This window comes from Tarenaya hassleriana, unplaced genomic scaffold (assembly GCF_000463585.1).
Source record: "Tarenaya hassleriana unplaced genomic scaffold, ASM46358v1 Cleome1, whole genome shotgun sequence".
NCBI classification, from domain to species: domain Eukaryota; kingdom Viridiplantae; phylum Streptophyta; class Magnoliopsida; order Brassicales; family Cleomaceae; genus Tarenaya; species Tarenaya hassleriana.
Genome location: NW_010960187.1, coordinates 1,032,392 through 1,050,421, shown reverse-complemented (window position 1 = coordinate 1,050,421; position 18,030 = coordinate 1,032,392). Strand labels below are relative to the sequence as shown.

Here is an 18,030-nt window from a genome sequence, read left to right as displayed (position 1 = left end):
ATATGCTCTCTCTCCAAAATCTCTCTCTCTCCCTCAACTCTCTCTCTCTCTCTCTCTATATATATATATATATATGATCTTCTAATTAATTAATTAATTAATTTCCAAAAAACATACGTACACATTTCGTGTAGACCCTTGAACAGATTCAGAGAAAAGAAAAACCATCATCAGAAAATAAACCTGCCACCGTCTATCTCTCTTCGTTATGTACATCATCAAATTCTTGTGATCGTTGAACGAAGAACGGCATTACGTGATCCCAACCGCGCGAGGTTACAAACGATCATATATATATATATGATCCGGAACTTTCTTACAATACATATATATGGTCCCCTCAACAAACAAAGCCATAAATCTTCTGAGCATATATACGGCTATGACTTTAATGGCAGAGCAAAATGGTTGCTGTTGCTCTGTTAGGGTTTTAGGAAACAATTTCCTGAAAATTTTAAAAAGCGTTGTTATTATTAATAATTGATTTCCTTTAAGTTGAAATACGAAAACAACGACATTATTTGGAGTCATATATATATATGCATATATAATAAAAATAAATAATAGTAATACCCTAGGGCTCCCTGATATCAGTTCCTAATCTATAGGGAGCTTTGGCTAGGGTTTTAATAAGTGAATGTAAGTGAGGGGATAGGAGATGGTGACTTGTCATGCAAAATGCCCTTATAATATGTAGAGACGGATTTAGATTATTAATGTCGGGTCTTTGCGTCAAATTATACTTGTTTTAAGTTGATTTTATGTGAAAATTAATATTAATTTTATGTGAATGTCTACAAAAAAAAAAAAAAAAAACTCAACCCTATACCCTCTATTTTTTTTTCAAATAAATTTTTCTAAAATTATCCATGGCAAACACGTCGTTAAAAAACGTAATCCGTTAAAAAGTTTAACGGCATTGCAACGACTGTTTTTCATTATAAAGTATCAACAGATTTGCAAAAAAAATATTAATAGAAATTCCGTTGATAATTTGTAACAGATTGTCGACGGATTTCCGTTACCAATATCAACGACATATCCGTTAATAAAAATCAGCGGACGGTTCATTGCAAATTCATTGTCGTTATCAACGGAATTTCGTTGAGTGTATGTCGTTGATATATATATATATATATTGACAAAACCTTGCAACGGGACATCCATTGAAATCGCTAAATCATATATATGTAACAAATTAATATCCAAAATTTACGATTATCTTTGACTACTATCATAAGTTAGCGCCTATAACTTCTGGGTTTTTTATTTTATTATTATTATGTCCGAATCTCCGATTGTGTTCGGCTTCGAACGCGATCTTCCCTAACGGCAAAGAATTGAGAGAGATCACTATCAAATACAAACTCATTTAAATTTATAAAAAGATCGCGACACAGAGATTATTGGCCCAGAAAATTTATTAAATAAATAAATGCATTGACGCTCAAGTGATTTGCGTGATAATCTGATAACATATGGTGATGATCAGTACATATATAGTATAAGGATCTTATATATATATATATATATATATATATATATATACACGTGTATGTATATATAGCGATGGCATCATGAACAAGCTAATTAGGAATTAAATGAGCAAGAAGAGGACCACCTTAATTTATCTGCAGAACCCTTTTGCATTCAGAGACAAAACATCCAATCCAATACATAAAAGAAACAACACCGACTGTGTTTAAGTGCCAAAGCTACATAAGCTGGTCCTTGAGAGAGATAAATCTCTCTCTCTATATATACATATATATACACACCTATATATGTAACAATGGGCGACGTACTTGCATTAGACAACTAACTAATTTGTCATCAAAGAGCACACCTAACGTCGCGTTGGTAAATGTTTCCTCTCCTAATAATATCTTCATCTGTGGAATTTTTTTACATAGAAATCTATTTACACCTCTCTCCATACAGAACCGCTGTTTTAACCCCAAAAAAATAAGGGTATTCATGTAAATAACGTATTATTTTTGGGTTCGATTCAACTGGTGGGGGGAGAGATGTAATTTTTGGATCAAAATGGTCCATATACAAAGATTGATTCCGAGCCTAGGGTGATATAGTCGGGCCGAAGGTCCGCAAACCATCTTGCTTATAAAAAAAAAACTTTATAATTAATCTTGTAAATAGTTTTATAATTAATCTCTCGTACGTGCAAATATGCATATATAGTTTATGTGTATATATATACATATGTGTGTGATAAAGCAAGGGAGTTCCAGGCTTTCGGTCCAGTTTATCTCATATGGTCCACAGTTACACACATACATACACATACACGTTTGTATGTATATGTACATACAGGCTTTGGTTGACAATTTTTTTAAAAGATTTATTACCAAAAAAAGTTGTTATAATATCGTGAATTCATTGGTTTATATAAACAGACACCCAGTCAACCTCATTCTTTATTCACTGGTTTACCAGTAAGTTCCATCCTTAAACGTGGAACCTTCTTCTTCTGTTATTCTTCTTCTTCATCTTCATCATCATCTTCTTCTTCTTCTATGGACGAAGCTAATGGAGCAAGAGAGATTCACGACTTCATGAAAGTGAGCGTAGAATCATTCTCTCAGCTTCCTTTCATCCGCCCATCTCCGCCCAGAGAAAAAGCCCCGATTCGTCTCTTCGGAAAAGACTTCGCCGCCGGAGATATCCCTCAAGATTCCGAATCTTCCGACAACAACAACAGCGACAGCAACAAGAACAGCGAAACCAAAGAGGAGAACCATAACAAAGACAACGACAACAGCAACAGCAGCAGCAGCAGGAGGAGGAGGTTCGAGTGTAACTACTGCTACAAAAACTTCCCCACTTCCCAAGCCCTAGGCGGCCATCAGAACGCCCACAAACGCGAACGCCAAAACGCCAAACGCGGTTCCACCCCCCCCCCCCAGCCCCACCCAACGCATTATTACGGCTTCCACCACCGCAACTACCTCGGCGTCGCAGCCCCCGCGGCCGTTAGGTTCTACGGCGGTCAAACGTCACCGTTTTACGCTCCTCACCCGGCCATTAACGGGAGTCCTTTAGGGCTATGGCCATCTTCAAACGCGGTTCACGGCGTTTACACTTCTGTGACTGCGTTTGGCGCTCCTGACTCATGGTCTGCCCACTCGACGTTTGCAAACGCGGCGGCTCCTTCCCCGCAGCCGAGCCGGACGTATTGGCATGGCTTGAACAAGAACGTGCAAGATCATGTGAGTCTCGATCTCCATCTCTAACGTCAGAGTAGTATATGTATATTATTACATCGAAGAAGAGGGCGACGAGAACTGAGAATTCAAGTTCTTGAATCTTGAATCATGAATAATATCCATTTTATCACGATCTTGACCTATGTATATGAATATATCGATGTTATTATTCCTAAATCTAGTGATCAGGGCTTCGATTTTCAGCCGTAATCATGAATTACAAGTTGCTAATTAGCATGAACTAATGAACCAAAGGAATTCAAGAACATCCATCGTCTCAGATGTTTGTAGACAAAAGTCTTCGTGTGTTCCGAAACCTTGCAAAGAGACAGGCTCCGTATCTCCATGTCCTGGTAAAAAAAAAAACACGACGATGATTCAATGACCGTCGGTAAAAAAAAGGGTTAAAAAGAGAGACAAAAAACAAAGACAAAAGCAGAGTGTTGTTGTTCTTAGTGGTCCATGCCCATCTATGTAAGCGTTGTTGAAAGAGCTTTCTCATCTGTCCCAAACGTTCCATCAATTTTCGTTTTCGAGTGGACGTCGAATAATCTTATAGCAAGATTCGTAAACCCTTTTCGTACTTGGAAATATCCCGAGGTATCGATTCAAAGGGCTGGTAGGCGGAAATCGGAAATTCTCCCCTTTACTAATTCTGTTCATAATCAATGAGCTCTAGTAGGGAGTCCTTTGCCACTTACAAGTGGTAATTATGTACCGTATAGGGTGTGTGTCCACAACGCATGCACAATGCCAATGAGTACGTCTTGGACAGAAACCATACCCTACAAGGGAAACCGCAATTATACGAGATCAATGGACCGGAAATGGTTGTAAACTTGACAAAAGTCGTTTTCTGACTCGGGGAAAATTCTCGTACCTAACATAAGATTAATCAAACATTACTGCATAGGGAAAAGGATCAACTTTCCTAAATCCGTTCACAATCAGCGAACTCTAGTAGTGAGACACTTGTTAACTAAATAGAAGAAGACTCTTTCCTTGTACTCATTCTCTAACTATGATTTCCCAACATTGTAGCATGATAGCTAACATGTTAAACACAAAGAATTTCAGTCTTATTACGCCACCACTCCTAAAGGTTTGAACCACACGAATAACATTGGATTACAGGCTATAGAAAACGACGTTGCGACTTTCCCTCACCTAGAAATTTTAGTTGCGGAAGAGTTGCTATCTGTTTTACGGGGGAAGGACCAGACAATACGAGTTCACTCAGCCTGACAATAGAAAAAAAAAGTGGGGAGATAAGGTCCTTCACTACAATCTAAGGAGCAAACTTTTGCAATAAGGATGTTTCACAAGGTGTCAACAAAACTAAGAGAAAGGGAAAATAAAAAAGACAAGGAGAAGAAAGACGAACCTGCCCTCGTGATACCGTTCTTTGCCACCGACTGCAGGAGGATAAACAAGAGAAAAACACAATGCTTTTTTCTTATACCACAATATGAAAATTTAAGGATACTCTGTCAAAGAGTTAACATCAGTAGCAGCTATGTAAAGGACCCCACGAGTTAATGCAATGGAGGAATGAGACATGTGATGAACAACATGATAAAAGAGGCACAATATAAAGACGTGTGAAGAGCATACACAAAAGAAAAAATAGATAGAAAAAAACTTAGGACCACTTTCTATATGTGAAAGTCACAAAAGCAGCTCAAACAGTACAAATCTAAACCCATCTGATTCACACAACATGAAAGCTTTCTATAACCGGGCAAAAACAGACATATCCAGAAGTAGTTAGCTTAAACTACAGAAAAGTCGCACCAACCTGTCTTCTCTTCTGTCCCTATTTTCCTACCAAAAACAAAATCATAAGGTAATATCCATAAAACGGTATTCATACGAGAGGGTACCCACAGACAAGGCTTGATCCCTTTGCTTCATGAGATATAGCTTCCTGGATGTTTTTCAATAGGACGGAGAGATACCATAGAGAAACTCCATCAGGTTGGGTGAAGAAAACCTCTCAAACCATCAAACAACCACAGAATCAGGCATGGAGAAGGAAAAGAAACGATTTTGAAGAAAACAGAGCATAGAAAATTGAAGCTAAATACATGATATTTCCTATAAATGATGTGGGAAGAATTACAATACGGCTTTCAGGTTTCAAGACCGAACAAAAACACTGGATAGGAAAAGAGAACCCAAAATCTTCACCATCTAAAAGCCAGAGAATCGATAGTAGTGACAAGTAAAGTAAACTTCTCGGATAGAACAGAGATACTGATTCCGGTTTATGTACACTCGTGTGATTTCATTTTTGTTGTTCTTTCTGAGTTCGAGAAATGTGGGCTTCTTCAATATGGCGGGTGAGAAGGGAAATCCAATAATGTGAAGCACTTGAAGAAGCATAATACGAAGTGACTGTGAGTTGGGCAAACTTTGGAAGTGCATAACCTACAAAATTATCCAATTTGCACAGAAAGTCAGGTTATAAAAAAGATACAAATTCAGGTGCATGCGGCAAAGTTTACATGCAGGTGTTTAGAGATGCTTGGTATACAAAGCAAGGACGCCCATGCAATGAAAGTGAGGCTAACAAAAAGCCACCACTTCTAATTAGTAAATGATACATTCTCTACAGATCAAGGAGATATTTTTTTAACTAATTCACCTAAAACTTAAACAATGTAGACAACAGGTGTAGTTCAGCTTGATGCAAACAAACCAAAATCTTGGACAAGAAAAAAAGATCTTGGATCCTAAATTCAAAAATAAACATGAACATGGGATGCAGCACTCAATAAAAGAAGCCAATTTCTGTATCAACAATAAGTTAGCCATCGTAATTCAACTTCAGGAGATCTAAAAGGCTGTTACTAGAAAAACACAAAGTGAATTCTTCAAGTAAAAATATAGTATAAGACAGATAATCCTGGAAATGATTCATTATTCCATGATTCCAGACAAACAATCACAATTCTGGTCGCCGGAGCAGGATCACATCCACCACACATGCTTTAAGTAAGATGAAACCAGATGAGCATAAGAACATCATCCTACCTCCAAAGGCAGCCCCTGCAGCTGAATATCCAAGCAGCAATGGCACCTATAAGCAAAACGGAACATGTGAGAAGCAAAGAGACCCAGTTGAGGCAACACCAACAAATATAGAGAAATGGACAGAATTTTGGTAACCAAAATTACAAGCCCGAAACTAGAAAAAGACATACCCCCACAAGAAAGGAGAAACGCTTTGATCCTTTAAGCCGACTTTGGAGATAGGGGATCCCTGAGAGAAAAGAGCGGTGAGAGTTCATCGAGGAAAAGATAAAAGTAGACAGTGAGAGAATCCTGCAATACCCACCTGTATTGAAAGCGTGGACTGCACTAAGCATACCACCAAAACCAGAACCAGCCTACACGATAGGAAATACCTAGTTAGGTGCAGATCCATGCGCAATCAGACGAAGTTGATCATTTGCACTATGTCCGCAATGCACGAAATGCCAAATCAGAATGAAAATGGAAAAACCAGATTCAAAAGATCCATAAGGAATATGACCAAAATCCGAACATTTGGAATTAGAAATTAATGTATAACAGATATTTTGATGATCCGATGCTCTGTGTCTAGCCCTAGACAAATAGTTTTCCACTTGAAACGCTTGAAAACCTAATACTGCACCATACAAAAGCCGAATCCCAATTCACTACACCTGACAGAAACCATCTTAAAATGTCCCCAAAAAACAATTGAACTTTTACATGGGCTATGCCAAGTAGCTTAAGCTAACCAACTGATTCCCTGCTCCGACATGATCTCATCAAAATTCAGGTAATTGCATCGAGATCTTAGCTACTTTAACGGTAAAATAGTTCCAAAATCAGTGGCCGATTGCATTACCCGGAACCCGGAACAAGCAGAAACCACAAAGAATTTCGCAATAGATCGAAACTCAACGAATTGAAGACCACCAAAACCCCTAGAAGAATACAAAAAAAAAAAAAAAAAAACTAGGGATACAGGAACACGCAAGCAAAGTAAAACTCACCACAGCAGCGGCGTCGTGCAAAACCGAAGTTATAGTCCACTCGCCTTTCTCCTGAAAATTTCCCTCGGACCAACAAAAACGAGTTACAACCAAAAATAAAACTTAAAACCAAAAATAGAACAAAGACAACGAAAACGTGAAGAAACAGGTAAACGGAGAAGCGAGACAAACCCCAACTCACAGAATTAGGGTCCAAGAGAGAGAGGCAACGTGGACAACGAGCGGAACCAAGACCAGGGTTCATGGTCGGATCATGGTGCAAATTCCCCCTCCTCAGCTTCTCCTCGTACACTTCTCTCGTCCCCATCTCTCTCTCTCTCTCCCGCCGATGAACAAATCTCGCCGCAGCCCGCTAGAACGGAAGTCGTTAACAGTCGAATCGTCGGTAATGGAATTATCCCAATATAGGCCCATAAAGGCCCAATTCATTTTGTCTGGGATTCGTGAATTCTAACATGTGGGCCGGTCGGATGGCTAGACTCAATTGAAACCCGGTTTGATTTTTTTTTTTTGGGTAAAAGAACCCGGTTTAAGATTTCCAAACCATAATAATCATATTATTAACAATCATATACATATGGAAGCAATCTCATTCACGTGCGCATGCGGCATGATGATGTGTCACCTGGTGGTAACATAATCGTCCGGCAGCAAACGATTGAAAAAGTGATGGTTGGAATTCCAATTGTCCGTAATCACAACAATTTAAAACTACACTTTTTTTTTTATTATCCCAAATTAGTACCATATGCTTTCTGGTTTTGAAGTTGCTTGTAGATATACATTTCTATCGAGGCTCTCTGCGCCTCTGTCCAATTGAACTAAACAACTCGGAAACCATGAAACAGACCGAACCTGGAGGAGGGGGATGAGATTGAGGAAAGCCTTGTTGTCGGTTTTCTCAGGATGCATCCTGACGGATCTCTTCATCATCGTATTCTTACCCATGAGAACGATTGTATTCGACGGCTCTTTTTGCGGTTTATGCATTGTGTTTGTTTGTGTATGAAAACTGAAACATACATCTTTTTTGTGTGTTGACGAAGCTTAAGATTTGGATGAAGCACAATACAACCATTGTGCACACATAGGAGGACTCATAAACAGAATATACTTCTCCGAAGGATCAATTCCAATATTCCCCTCAAAATTAGCTTGTAGAGAAACGAAAAAACCATCTTGAACCAAGCACAAACGAAACCACCAAGCAACAACTGTGAAATTTCCACAAATCAAACGACCCGACACAGTCAGTTCATAGAAGCATAAATTCCATCATCTAAAATCGACCGAAACATAAATTCTAGACAAAGCATTATATTTGTCGTTCCCTTAACGTCCAGAAGCGACATTAGAGGCCGCAGTTAATATTTTAATCATAACTAAAAGATTGCGTTATGATAGCGTTTTGATTAAATGACCAAAATATTTCTAATATTAATTAATATATATTATATTATATTATTTTTTATATATAAACGTATGTGTGTATGTATGTATATATATATGAAATATATAAATATATACATACATATATAAATACATATACATGCACACATACACATATACATATGTACAAACATACATATATATACACACAAACAATCATATATATATACATATATATACATATATACATACACATACATATATATACATATATACATACACATACATATATATACATATATATATATATATAGATACACATATATATACATACATACATTTATATATATAGACATACATTATAAAAAATACTAAGAATTTTGTTTGGTATTATATTTGATATTATTTGATTTTACTAATAAATATTTTTAAAATAGTTTTAATATTAAAATTATTTTTGAAAATAAATTAAATTGATAATAAAATTATATTTTAAAATTTATAATTAATTATTTATAAATTTGATAATTATTTGATATTAAATAATAATAATAATAAAAAACTATTAAAAATATTTTAAAAATGGTTAGTATTGTATATAATAAAATGATATCTTTTTTATAATTTAAAATAAATCGCAATCGCTGTTAACCATTCGTTCTAAATCGCAATCACTCGCAATCGCTACCAACAACAATTTTTCTTCCGGTCAATACCAGTTATTTTGAATCGCCAGCAAACGCATTGTAAACGTCCATATTCGCCGCGATTGCGATTCCATCCGTCAAAACCAATCGTTATTACAACACTTCCGAATTTAACGTGAATTACAATATTACATATATACTTATTTGTATTTAACCAGAGATGTTAACCTCGGGTTAGTAGAGGGTTAAACCGTGGTTAGTCCACAGAGATATCTTGTGGAAGCATAATCGTGATTCACCATGGTTTTTTTTACATCATCAAGAACAGAACTCAAAAAAAAAAAAAATCACAATCTTCTTGTCTGAACACAAAAAAAGATTACAGAGACGTCATAAAAAGGCTCTTACCCTCCACTGATCATTGAGCAAACCCTACCATGGAAGAAGACGGATCTCAGTTCTGTCCCATTTCGCTTCTCTGGTCCAAAACCAGAGTTCAATGTCGGAATCCAGACAACAACAATTTCACCTATTTACAAAACGGTCTGGACAAATTCAGAAACCAGCTTATTATTCTTCCTTCCATATCCGACCTGTGACTCTCAACTTGAGTTCTTGCCTGTCGCCGCCGCCGCCGCCGGAAAAATACAACGCCAAGTTCCTCGGTATGATTAGGCCGTCCTGGCTGTCGCGGACTTTCCTGTGACTGTCACGGATGCTTCTGGGGATACCTTGCCACATCAGCTTACGCCCATGGGCCCCGACTTCCAAGCTGTAGCTGAACTTCTTGGCTTCGTTCTCGTCTCCCATGAAGCGTAGGAACGTCATGTACACCGGGGCCATCCCGAGATGGAACGCCTCAAAGTGTAAGCAGAATTGTCTTCCGAAGCAGTTGAATACCTGCCATTTCAATGGAGAAAGAGAAAAAGGATATTCAAGAACCCAGATGAAAATTTGTTGAATTTCCCCTATTTCGAGATCAAAATCCATAACATAAGAGGGAGAAACGTATGAAGTTTCACAGAAAACCCTCCAATGGAAGTTCATCCAAATATTCCTACAATGGAAAAGCTGAGACAATCTGTCCAAGAAAACATGAAGTCCGACCTCGGATAAACCCCAAATAAGCTTTCCGGTTTCTCGTAGTGTAGGTTTCCATCTAAACATCTAAGCAAGTAGGAAACCTAACTATCCTTGTCCAACTCAATCTTCGGGTGACTCGTGGTTTGATGCCACTCTTTTCGTAAAAAACTACGTGTAACGAGGGATGCATCTTTTTCGGGAAAATAAATAGCGAGCTTCTCCAAACAGATGAAAAAGAAACCGAGCACCACGAAATGAGAGAAAAAAATGGCCCGATTCTTTAAATTACCGTAAGCATCCATGTAGCATTCTCGACCTCGTGTGGATTTGCCTTCACATAACGGTGGTTGAAGGTGCATCCATCGTGCATATCGACCTTATGATCGTCTTTGAGATGGGAAACAAGTGTTTGGATATCGCCTGTTACAGAACACTCAGACCCAGCATAAGGGCAGTTGTAAGGCCGAAACCGGCAATGCTGCTCGTGTTTCAGCTTGCTGTAGTAAGGGAAAATGTCATGACAGCCTAAACTTTGGTACCGGCATGGAACTTCCAAAGATTCTGCAACCTTCTCGAGAGCCAAACACCTTATGTTTCCGAGCTCGTAGTGGCATGTTGGGCACAAGTTCTGCACTCTGATTTTGCAGTTTGAACATAACGTGTGGCCATTCGGACACTGTAAAAAGGAGCATTTATAACTTTAGATAGCTCACAGATAGCAAATAAACGAGGGAAGAACAGATTATAGAAGCGATATGTTTCTGGAGTACTATGAATAGCGATCAAAGAATGATCACGCAAAAAAAAAAAGCAAGACAACACCCACCTGATGAATTGGAGGGTACATCAGATTCGTACAGACAGGGCATTCTAGGAGCTCATACACACCATTGCTTGAATGAATCCCGTATTTTCCGACACCACCAGCGCCACCCGACTTTGTCGGTTTACTATTAGTATCCGCTTTCGCCATTTTAACATCATAATCCATGGCCATTGAGTTAGACACTAAGACATCTTTCAAAGCACTGCCTCCAGGAGCCATGATGGATCAATAAATCTAACACCCTTGTTTTAGCCAGAGGGTAAGATGATGCCTCTCTGCTTTAGATCCTTGTTCTTCTGCAGGAAAAGATGATGATGACACAATATAAGCTTACAGAATTCACAAAAGCAAATAAAAAACCCCCCAAAAAATGGAAGGAAAACGGGCGATAGCTAAATCTGGATAACATCAAACATGGGGAAAATAGGTGACACTTTATTCACAAACGGGGAAAAGCATGTGATGCAACAGATCTAAATGGCCAGAGTTCTTGGTTGACTTCATCAAAATCTTTCCTTCTGATGATAGTTTCTTGGAAAAGGGCCTGTAAAGATGATCTGCTAACTTGACAAGCACAAGAAAATCAACTGGGGAAACTATCACGCACCAAAAATGAACTCTGGAACCCCAGAGAAGAGGCATTGGACAACTAAGAAACCAAATAGATTTTAAATCTTGCAATCGAACGAGCAGATCAAAACCATGATGAAGCTGAAATATGAAATACTGATAATTTCAAATTTTGGCCTGTAAAAATGGGGAAGACTTCTTAACAAGGGAAAGAATCCTCAATGCAAATACAAAGGCATAATCTTTTTTTCTGGAGACAAGTAATTTAAGATTTACAGCACGCGTCAAAGAATCGAGAAAAGCCCAGACAAATTGGAGAAAGAGAACAAAACCCCATTTCCCCAAACCCCGAAAAGATTTCGTCTTACGGAACATATTTTCCAAAACGCAAACTAGATTCAGTCGCACGACGTCCCCTGATGTTAGATTAAGCATGAGACGAGAAGGAACAACACAGAAGACGAAAACCCATTTCGCATTTTCCGGTGGCTCGAGACCAGTCCTCGATCTAGACCTGATTTCACACCCAAATAGGGGAAGAATTCAAACCCAAAAGAGGAAAAAAATGGATTTTACCTGGAAGAAAAATCTCCTGGCTCGGCGTTGCGTTTTCCAGATTTGGTTGAAGATTTCCACAAAAAAAAAAAAAAAACAGCGGACGAGAATAGCGGCTTCGGACAAACAAAAGCAGATTACTCAGACACGATTATAGGAGGCAGCAGAGGACGGGGATGGCTATGTCCTGTCTTGTTCGTATCGATGAAACCCATTAATGGTGGTCTCTGCTTCGTCTTTATGCCACTTTGAAAACACGAATCACAAATTCACGCAGGTGTTTTCCCTTTTAGTGCTTCTTTTTTTTTCGTTCTTTGTCGGAAAAAAATGGTATAACTTCACTCTGTTTCATAAGAATTCCTTTCAATACGAAGCAAAATAGAGAAGTATTCACAGATATTCTAATTTTGCGTTTTTTACCCTCTACTTTTATAAGGAGCAAGGAAACCCCTGTAGTAGATCGATATTTTTTTTTGATAACGGGTCGGGAATCCTACGCCAAAACCCATACTAATCCCGAAACCTTTGCATCCTCAATTCACCATTTAAACTACCAAGTTTAAAACCTTTACATTCTTATCTTTACATTCTTATTTCACCGATTAAACTATCAAGTTTGGATTAGATCGACATGGTTACCTATGTTATGGTGTATTATTTCATAAACATCCTTGGATTTGTAAGAAAACCCTTGTTTGTACGGCGTAATCCATTTATTAAAAGGTAAATAACAGTTACAGCACAATTTGACAACCCATTCCATGGATCGACCAAATTCGATCGGAACAGGTACTCTACAGATACATATCCACCCAATATATCATCCCTACATTGTAAAAACACAGAAACACCAAAACGGTAAGAGAAACGAAAAAGAAAAAGTTTTACCAATCTTTGATCATGGGAATTGCAGATACATGGAAGTTGAACGCTGTCTTCTAGGTCAACCTCCTCCTCCTCAGCGGACGAGAATCTACACTGTCTACATCAGAAACCCTCGAGGTGTTCTCGTTTCTTCTTCTCGAAGACGACGTAGAAAGGGCCATAGAATCGATCTCCACTGCATCGACCTGACTCTCCGAGTTTATAACAGCTGCAATGCTCGAGAAAGAATCTCTGTCATCGACGACAACCGGTGCGTTCTGCTCTTGGGTTCTTCCCAAAGGATGATTACTCACATATGCATCGACCACTGGCCCGAATGCAGAAGAAGAGAAGGGAGAGATTCTCGCAACTCTGTGCGACTGTAACTGTCTCCTGATTAGTAAAGGATGGAGTCTCGGGGTTTCCCCTTCAAGGTCGGGGGCAATGCTCGGGGTGAGATCAATTTCATCTAATGGTGCAGCTACAACATCAGCAGCAACAGCAGTAGTAGCAACATTAGCAGAGTTCTGTTCTCCTCTAACTCCTCTAGATGTCATAAACCGGTTAAGAATCGAACTGGCACGTTCGTGAAATCTTCCCGACGTTTCACGGTTACTGAAATCCGGGATTGAGGTAGAGTACCTGTCGAACCTGCTTTGTAAACGTCTAATCATTTCTTCCATGGGTATTGTAAAAGGTGACCTTTGAAGGGTCTGCCTCAAACTCTCAACTCGTCTTGCATGAGGTCTCGTAGGGATCTTAGTTTCTGAATTCTCTTCGGATTCTCGTCTATGGTTTCCACGGCCATAAATCGGTGTGACGGCTTTTTGAGTCACCTCCCCTTTGCAAACTGGGCATTCCTTTGCGTCTGAGATTTGCAACCACTGGTAAAGGCAAGACCAGCAGAAAAGGTGGCCACAGCAGGTGACAACCGGTTCCTTTGCTAAGTCCAAACATATATTACAGTCGAAAAAGCTTCCATCGTTGCCGTTACTCTTCTCAACGTCGCCTTTCTTCTCCGACACATTGTCCTCCATCCCTCCTCCATTCCCATTCTCACACGTTTTCGTGTCCTCGTTGCCTCTTGCCTCAGCAGCGATACTACCCTCGCCAGCCTGCAAGGAGGCTCCATTTGGCGAGCTGCCCAGCAGTTGGTTCAGTTCTATGGACAGGCTCTGGCTTTCGGCAAGGATAGGAAGATTCAGTTGTCTGAATCTCGAACGATGCCTAGTCCTGATCCTCGTCACAGCGGAGGCTCTCTCGGAAGATTCATTTATCCAATCAGTGAAACTCACCACATCGTTCGGTGCCGTCTGCAGACCTGACTCGGGACCGGGGCCAAGGTTCAAATCCAGGTTCATGGTGTCCGATATCTCCTCACCCATCACCACTTCAGCAATCCAAAACTACGACTTCTCCACGAGATTTAGAGACGGAATACAATTAACCCTACTAATTCCCAAAAACAACCGTGTTTATGCCATTAGTGAGCAAAACCCGGATCTCCAAACTCCTTCGCGGCGACATAATTTAAGAAACCCCCAATCAGAAAACCCTAATTCGCACATACCCATACGAGAAAACCCGCAACTTATCGAGCTCCGAAAACCCTAACGCCTGCTTTTTTCCAAGACGATTACCTCGAATCAAGAAGAGTATCGCAGAGAAAACTGAAACTGGGGTAAAATTCTGCAAATCTGAAACAAAATCAAGAGCCGGAAGGAGAACAATAACGACCTGAAGGTTGGATGTATTAAATGCGGACGACTTTGATTAACAATCAACGATAAGCGTGAACCAACTGATGCTCCGAACCGTAATTGAGCCGCGAAAGAGTGGACTTGTCATGGAACTCGCCCTCGCTTGTACGAACGAATCGCGTCCATTGGCGAGTGAGAAGAAGAAGGAATCGGAGACTCTAAGCGCAAGAGAGAGGAGGAGAAGACGAGGGGAGGCGGAAGAGAGAAGGTAGGGATGCCGTACGATTCGGACTATACTAATGAATTCTAATCCTACGTGAAGACATAAATCGGACGGCTATTATCAATCAACACCCATGTGGACCCCACGTTTTGACCAATATTACAAATCATCAAACCTAAAATATTAACAAGGATTATGGGTTAACTCAATGGTTTTGGTTTCTGATTATTATTTTGGAAAGAATTTAAATATAATTTATTTAAATTATATATATATATGCGTGTGTGTAATTGTTATTTGTTAATATGGACTGTGATAGACGAAAAAGGATACGTGTCAGGAGGAGGGTTATACAAAACCAGATTATATGCTTCATAGTATAAATAAATATTCACATACACCACATTATTTGAAAGTAATCTGTCGTAACCTCAATTCAAATTTTATTGTTTAAAATATATGTTGTAGTTATCTTATATCTATAGTTATACATACATATATATATACTTACATGTAGATATACATATTAATGTTGAATATATATATATGAGAGAATTGGAAATGAAATTACAACAGTATAAAGGGATTGTTTTGATATTGAATATTTTATTATTGTTATTAATAGTATTAATAAATACGATTTTTTATTTTAATGTTAAAAATATTTTTGATAATTTTTAAATATAAAATCTAAAACAAAAAACTAAGATATTTTTTTTACCAAGTTTTCTAAAAAATTTAAAAATTATAAAAATTAAAAACTTAAAACCAGAAATAAAAAACTAAAACTAAAAATCCAAAATAAAAGTCAGTATCTTTAGACTTTGGACACCAAAATATAATTTTTAAAAATTTTAAAAAATACTAATTCGGAAAATAAGAAAACGGGAACCCGGACACGTGTGAAACTCACTACAATCTAATTATCTAACCAAACTTCTTTCAATTCGGAAATGTATTATGTTTTGTATTAATTTCCCGTTAAGAATTTTTGTCGGAATCGATTTTCCACGGCGTCCATGGCGGGAAAATCAGCAACGGCAGAGAGAAAGTGTTCAGCTTTGACACTGTCTCTTCCGTTGGTTCTATGAAGAGATGAACTGATCTTGTACGAGGTAATGGGTTGGATGCTTACGATTTTATTTTTTTTTTGAGTTTTAGTCCTTTAGATCTTCGTTTTCTTCCCCAGCAAACATGTGAGAGAAAATCCCGGGAAAAGGAATTGGCTTTCCTCTACCTCCAGGTCGATTAAACGTGATTTGGCCTCGGAATAAAACCCAAAAAAGACAAAAAAAAAACTGAAAAGGAAGAACAGTGAGCGAGGCACTTGTCTTCTACCTTCTGCTCTTCCTGAGAATTCTCCGCGGAAAATTTACAACCTTTCTTTGTTTCCGCATGTCCCTTTCCTCGTCTTCGATGGCTTTGCTACATGGGTCGGTTTCCGCTACGTCGGCGGTTCGATTGGGCTTCTCAACCACAGCACCGCCGTCGTCTCCGGCGACCGTTCCAGCAGAGAAGGGTCGGAGGAGATCGTGCCGGAGAAGCATTTTCCGAGCAACGGTACAACCAGGGGCTCCATCTGTTAACGCCAAGGAAATGGAACGGCTTTCTGCTAAGGAGTCGCTTCTCATCGCCGTAAATTCCTTGTTCACTTCATTTCTCCGCCATCGTTATTGTTTTAGATCTAAATTTCTTCGCTTGCTCCGTGTCCTGTTTGGTTGCTGAGAAAATGGGGGGAAAGCTTCGGTTACGTTTTTAGCATTTTCCATCGAGAAAACTTCTGGGGATTTGTCATCTGTTATTACCAAGAGATTGTGAAACAGATGATGATGGAGACTGAAACTGTTTCCATGTTGTTGGATTTCTGTTCCAGCTTCGAATTCTCAAGCCAGATCTTGTCATGAACCTATGTTTTTGTCAAAATCTGTATACAGTTCAATGATTCCGGAGGATTTGAGGCTTTGGTCAGGGGAAAAACAACTGACGTTCAACGGATCGATGTTCATGAAAGGATCACATGTCTAGAGCGGCTCAACCCTACTCCCAGACCAGCCATGTCGGCTTCTTCCTTCTCTACGATACGATTCTCTCTCATCTCTTGTGTGTTTATGTGTTTTTCTCTTTCGGACAGTTCATTTGATCGGTTTTCCATAGCTTTTCAGGTCTCCCTATCTCCAAGGCAGATGGGATTTCAGGTGGTTGGGGTCCAGAATACCCGGTTTCTTCCCTTCTCGGGTTATCTCCGAGTCAGTGTTCGTCGCCCCATATTCATGAACGATCGTGAATGCTCTCATTGCAGAAACGATTAGACGATCCCTTTTCTTCGTGTGGTGGCAGGAGGTTTCCTCCAAAGCTGGCAAATTTGTCGAAAATGGACGTACTGATCAAGGACGGGAATGCCAAGGCAACCGCTAGCATCAGGCTTCTGAACTCGGTAACAATATAACGTTGGATGAACACATTCTGGATTCGATCGTTCTAAAAACGTTGCAAAAAAGGGTGGTTTCTCTTTTGACGAAATCGCAGGTAGAAAGCAACATAATCCTGACATCGAGATTGTCGGTTGAAGGGCCTGTCAGAATGAAAGAAGAGTATGCAGAAGGTATGGTCCAGCCCCCGAAGCTCATTCAAGAGGCGCTGCCGGAACAGCTAAGAGGTCTATTGGGTCAAGCCACCGCCACACCGCAGCAGCTTCCTGCTCATGCCCGGGATACTTTAGCCACCGGACTCAGAATTCCGCTCGGTAATTAGCGCTTTTTTCTTCTCTCGATCATTCGGTATTTATTAGAATGATCATTCTTGCCCTCGAACTGAATATATATGGCCTCGCATTTTATCGGTTTTCAGGTGGATCTATCCAGAGATTCTTCATGATATCTTATCTAGACGACGAGATTCTCGTAAGTTTGTGTCTGCTGAAC

At 39.3% G+C, this 18,030-nt stretch overlaps 5 protein-coding genes across 8 annotated transcripts in view; 2 read left to right on the top strand and 3 right to left on the bottom strand.

Annotated features, from left to right (window-relative positions):
- Positions 1–2,393: 2,393 nt before the first annotated feature.
- LOC104820459 (zinc finger protein 8-like) lies at positions 2,394–3,355 on the top strand. The gene has a single exon (XM_010550921.2). The coding sequence runs from the start codon at positions 2,535–2,537 to the stop codon at positions 3,249–3,251; it is 717 nt and encodes a 238-aa protein (XP_010549223.1). The 5' UTR covers positions 2,394–2,534; the 3' UTR covers positions 3,252–3,355.
- A 1,942-nt stretch (positions 3,356–5,297) lies between these two features.
- LOC104820386 lies at positions 5,298–7,615 on the bottom strand. The gene is made up of 6 exons (XM_010550848.1): positions 7,434–7,615; positions 7,253–7,303; positions 6,565–6,616; positions 6,431–6,489; positions 6,261–6,306; positions 5,298–5,654 (listed from the first exon to the last, which is right to left on the bottom strand). Exons 1-6 carry the CDS (start codon positions 7,557–7,559, stop codon positions 5,512–5,514), a joined length of 477 nt encoding a protein of 158 aa, XP_010549150.1. The 5' UTR covers positions 7,560–7,615; the 3' UTR covers positions 5,298–5,511.
- A 1,929-nt stretch (positions 7,616–9,544) lies between these two features.
- LOC104820239 (E3 ubiquitin-protein ligase SINAT2-like) lies at positions 9,545–12,677 on the bottom strand. Of its 2 annotated transcripts, none has more exons than XM_010550653.1 (4): positions 12,344–12,677; positions 11,198–11,493; positions 10,661–11,047; positions 9,545–10,188 (listed from the first exon to the last, which is right to left on the bottom strand). In XM_010550653.1, exons 2-4 carry the CDS (start codon positions 11,414–11,416, stop codon positions 9,859–9,861), a joined length of 936 nt encoding a protein of 311 aa, XP_010548955.1. In that variant the 5' UTR covers positions 11,417–11,493; positions 12,344–12,677; the 3' UTR covers positions 9,545–9,858. The 2 variants fall into 2 exon arrangements, with proteins under 2 accessions (XP_010548955.1, XP_010549031.1); XM_010550729.2 differs by lacking the exon at positions 12,344–12,677 and adding an exon at positions 11,805–11,857.
- A 336-nt stretch (positions 12,678–13,013) lies between these two features.
- LOC104820181 lies at positions 13,014–15,174 on the bottom strand. Its single transcript, XM_010550571.2, has 2 exons — positions 14,924–15,174; positions 13,014–14,803 (listed from the first exon to the last, which is right to left on the bottom strand). The coding sequence occupies exon 2, from the start codon at positions 14,569–14,571 to the stop codon at positions 13,261–13,263; it is 1,311 nt and encodes a 436-aa protein (XP_010548873.1). The 5' UTR covers positions 14,572–14,803; positions 14,924–15,174; the 3' UTR covers positions 13,014–13,260.
- A 948-nt stretch (positions 15,175–16,122) lies between these two features.
- Positions 16,123–18,030, top strand: part of LOC104819884 (probable plastid-lipid-associated protein 13, chloroplastic) — a 2,616-nt gene continuing 708 nt past the window's right edge. The window contains exons 1-7 of one of the 3 annotated variants that reach the window (XM_019202679.1): positions 16,123–16,224; positions 16,590–16,744; positions 17,044–17,165; positions 17,272–17,355; positions 17,447–17,543; positions 17,636–17,852; positions 17,957–18,009. In XM_019202679.1, coding sequence (XP_019058224.1) covers positions 16,706–16,744; positions 17,044–17,165; positions 17,272–17,355; positions 17,447–17,543; positions 17,636–17,852; positions 17,957–18,009 — 612 coding nt within the window. In that variant the 5' untranslated portion in view covers positions 16,123–16,224; positions 16,590–16,705. Of the gene's footprint in view, positions 16,225–16,264; positions 16,745–17,043; positions 17,166–17,271; positions 17,356–17,446; positions 17,544–17,635; positions 17,853–17,956; positions 18,024–18,030 lie in introns of those variants that run through there. The other 2 variants (XM_010550439.2, XM_010550359.2) reach the window with 2 other exon arrangements.

What these genes read in the sequence shown, in the direction of transcription:
- LOC104820459 (XM_010550921.2), top strand. Translation starts at nt 2,535, where the DNA reads ATGGACGAAGCTAATGGAGCAAGAGAGATTCACGACTTCATGAAAGTG.
- LOC104820386 (XM_010550848.1), bottom strand. Translation starts at nt 7,559, where the DNA reads ATGGGGACGAGAGAAGTGTACGAGGAGAAGCTGAGGAGGGGGAATTTG. An exon ending in CTCTCTTGGACCCTAATTCT is followed by an intron (nt 7,304 to 7,433) that starts GTGAGTTGGGGT and finishes GGAAATTTTCAG; the next exon opens with GAGAAAGGCGAGTGGACTAT. An exon ending in GTTTCTCCTTTCTTGTGGGG is followed by an intron (nt 6,307 to 6,430) that starts GTATGTCTTTTT and finishes TTTTGCTTATAG; the next exon opens with GTGCCATTGCTGCTTGGATA.
- LOC104820239 (XM_010550653.1), bottom strand. Translation starts at nt 11,416, where the DNA reads ATGGCTCCTGGAGGCAGTGCTTTGAAAGATGTCTTAGTGTCTAACTCA. An exon ending in TGTACCCTCCAATTCATCAG is followed by an intron (nt 11,048 to 11,197) that starts GTGGGTGTTGTC and finishes TCCTTTTTACAG; the next exon opens with TGTCCGAATGGCCACACGTT. An exon ending in ATGCTACATGGATGCTTACG is followed by an intron (nt 10,189 to 10,660) that starts GTAATTTAAAGA and finishes TTGAAATGGCAG; the next exon opens with GTATTCAACTGCTTCGGAAG.
- LOC104820181 (XM_010550571.2), bottom strand. Translation starts at nt 14,571, where the DNA reads ATGGGTGAGGAGATATCGGACACCATGAACCTGGATTTGAACCTTGGC.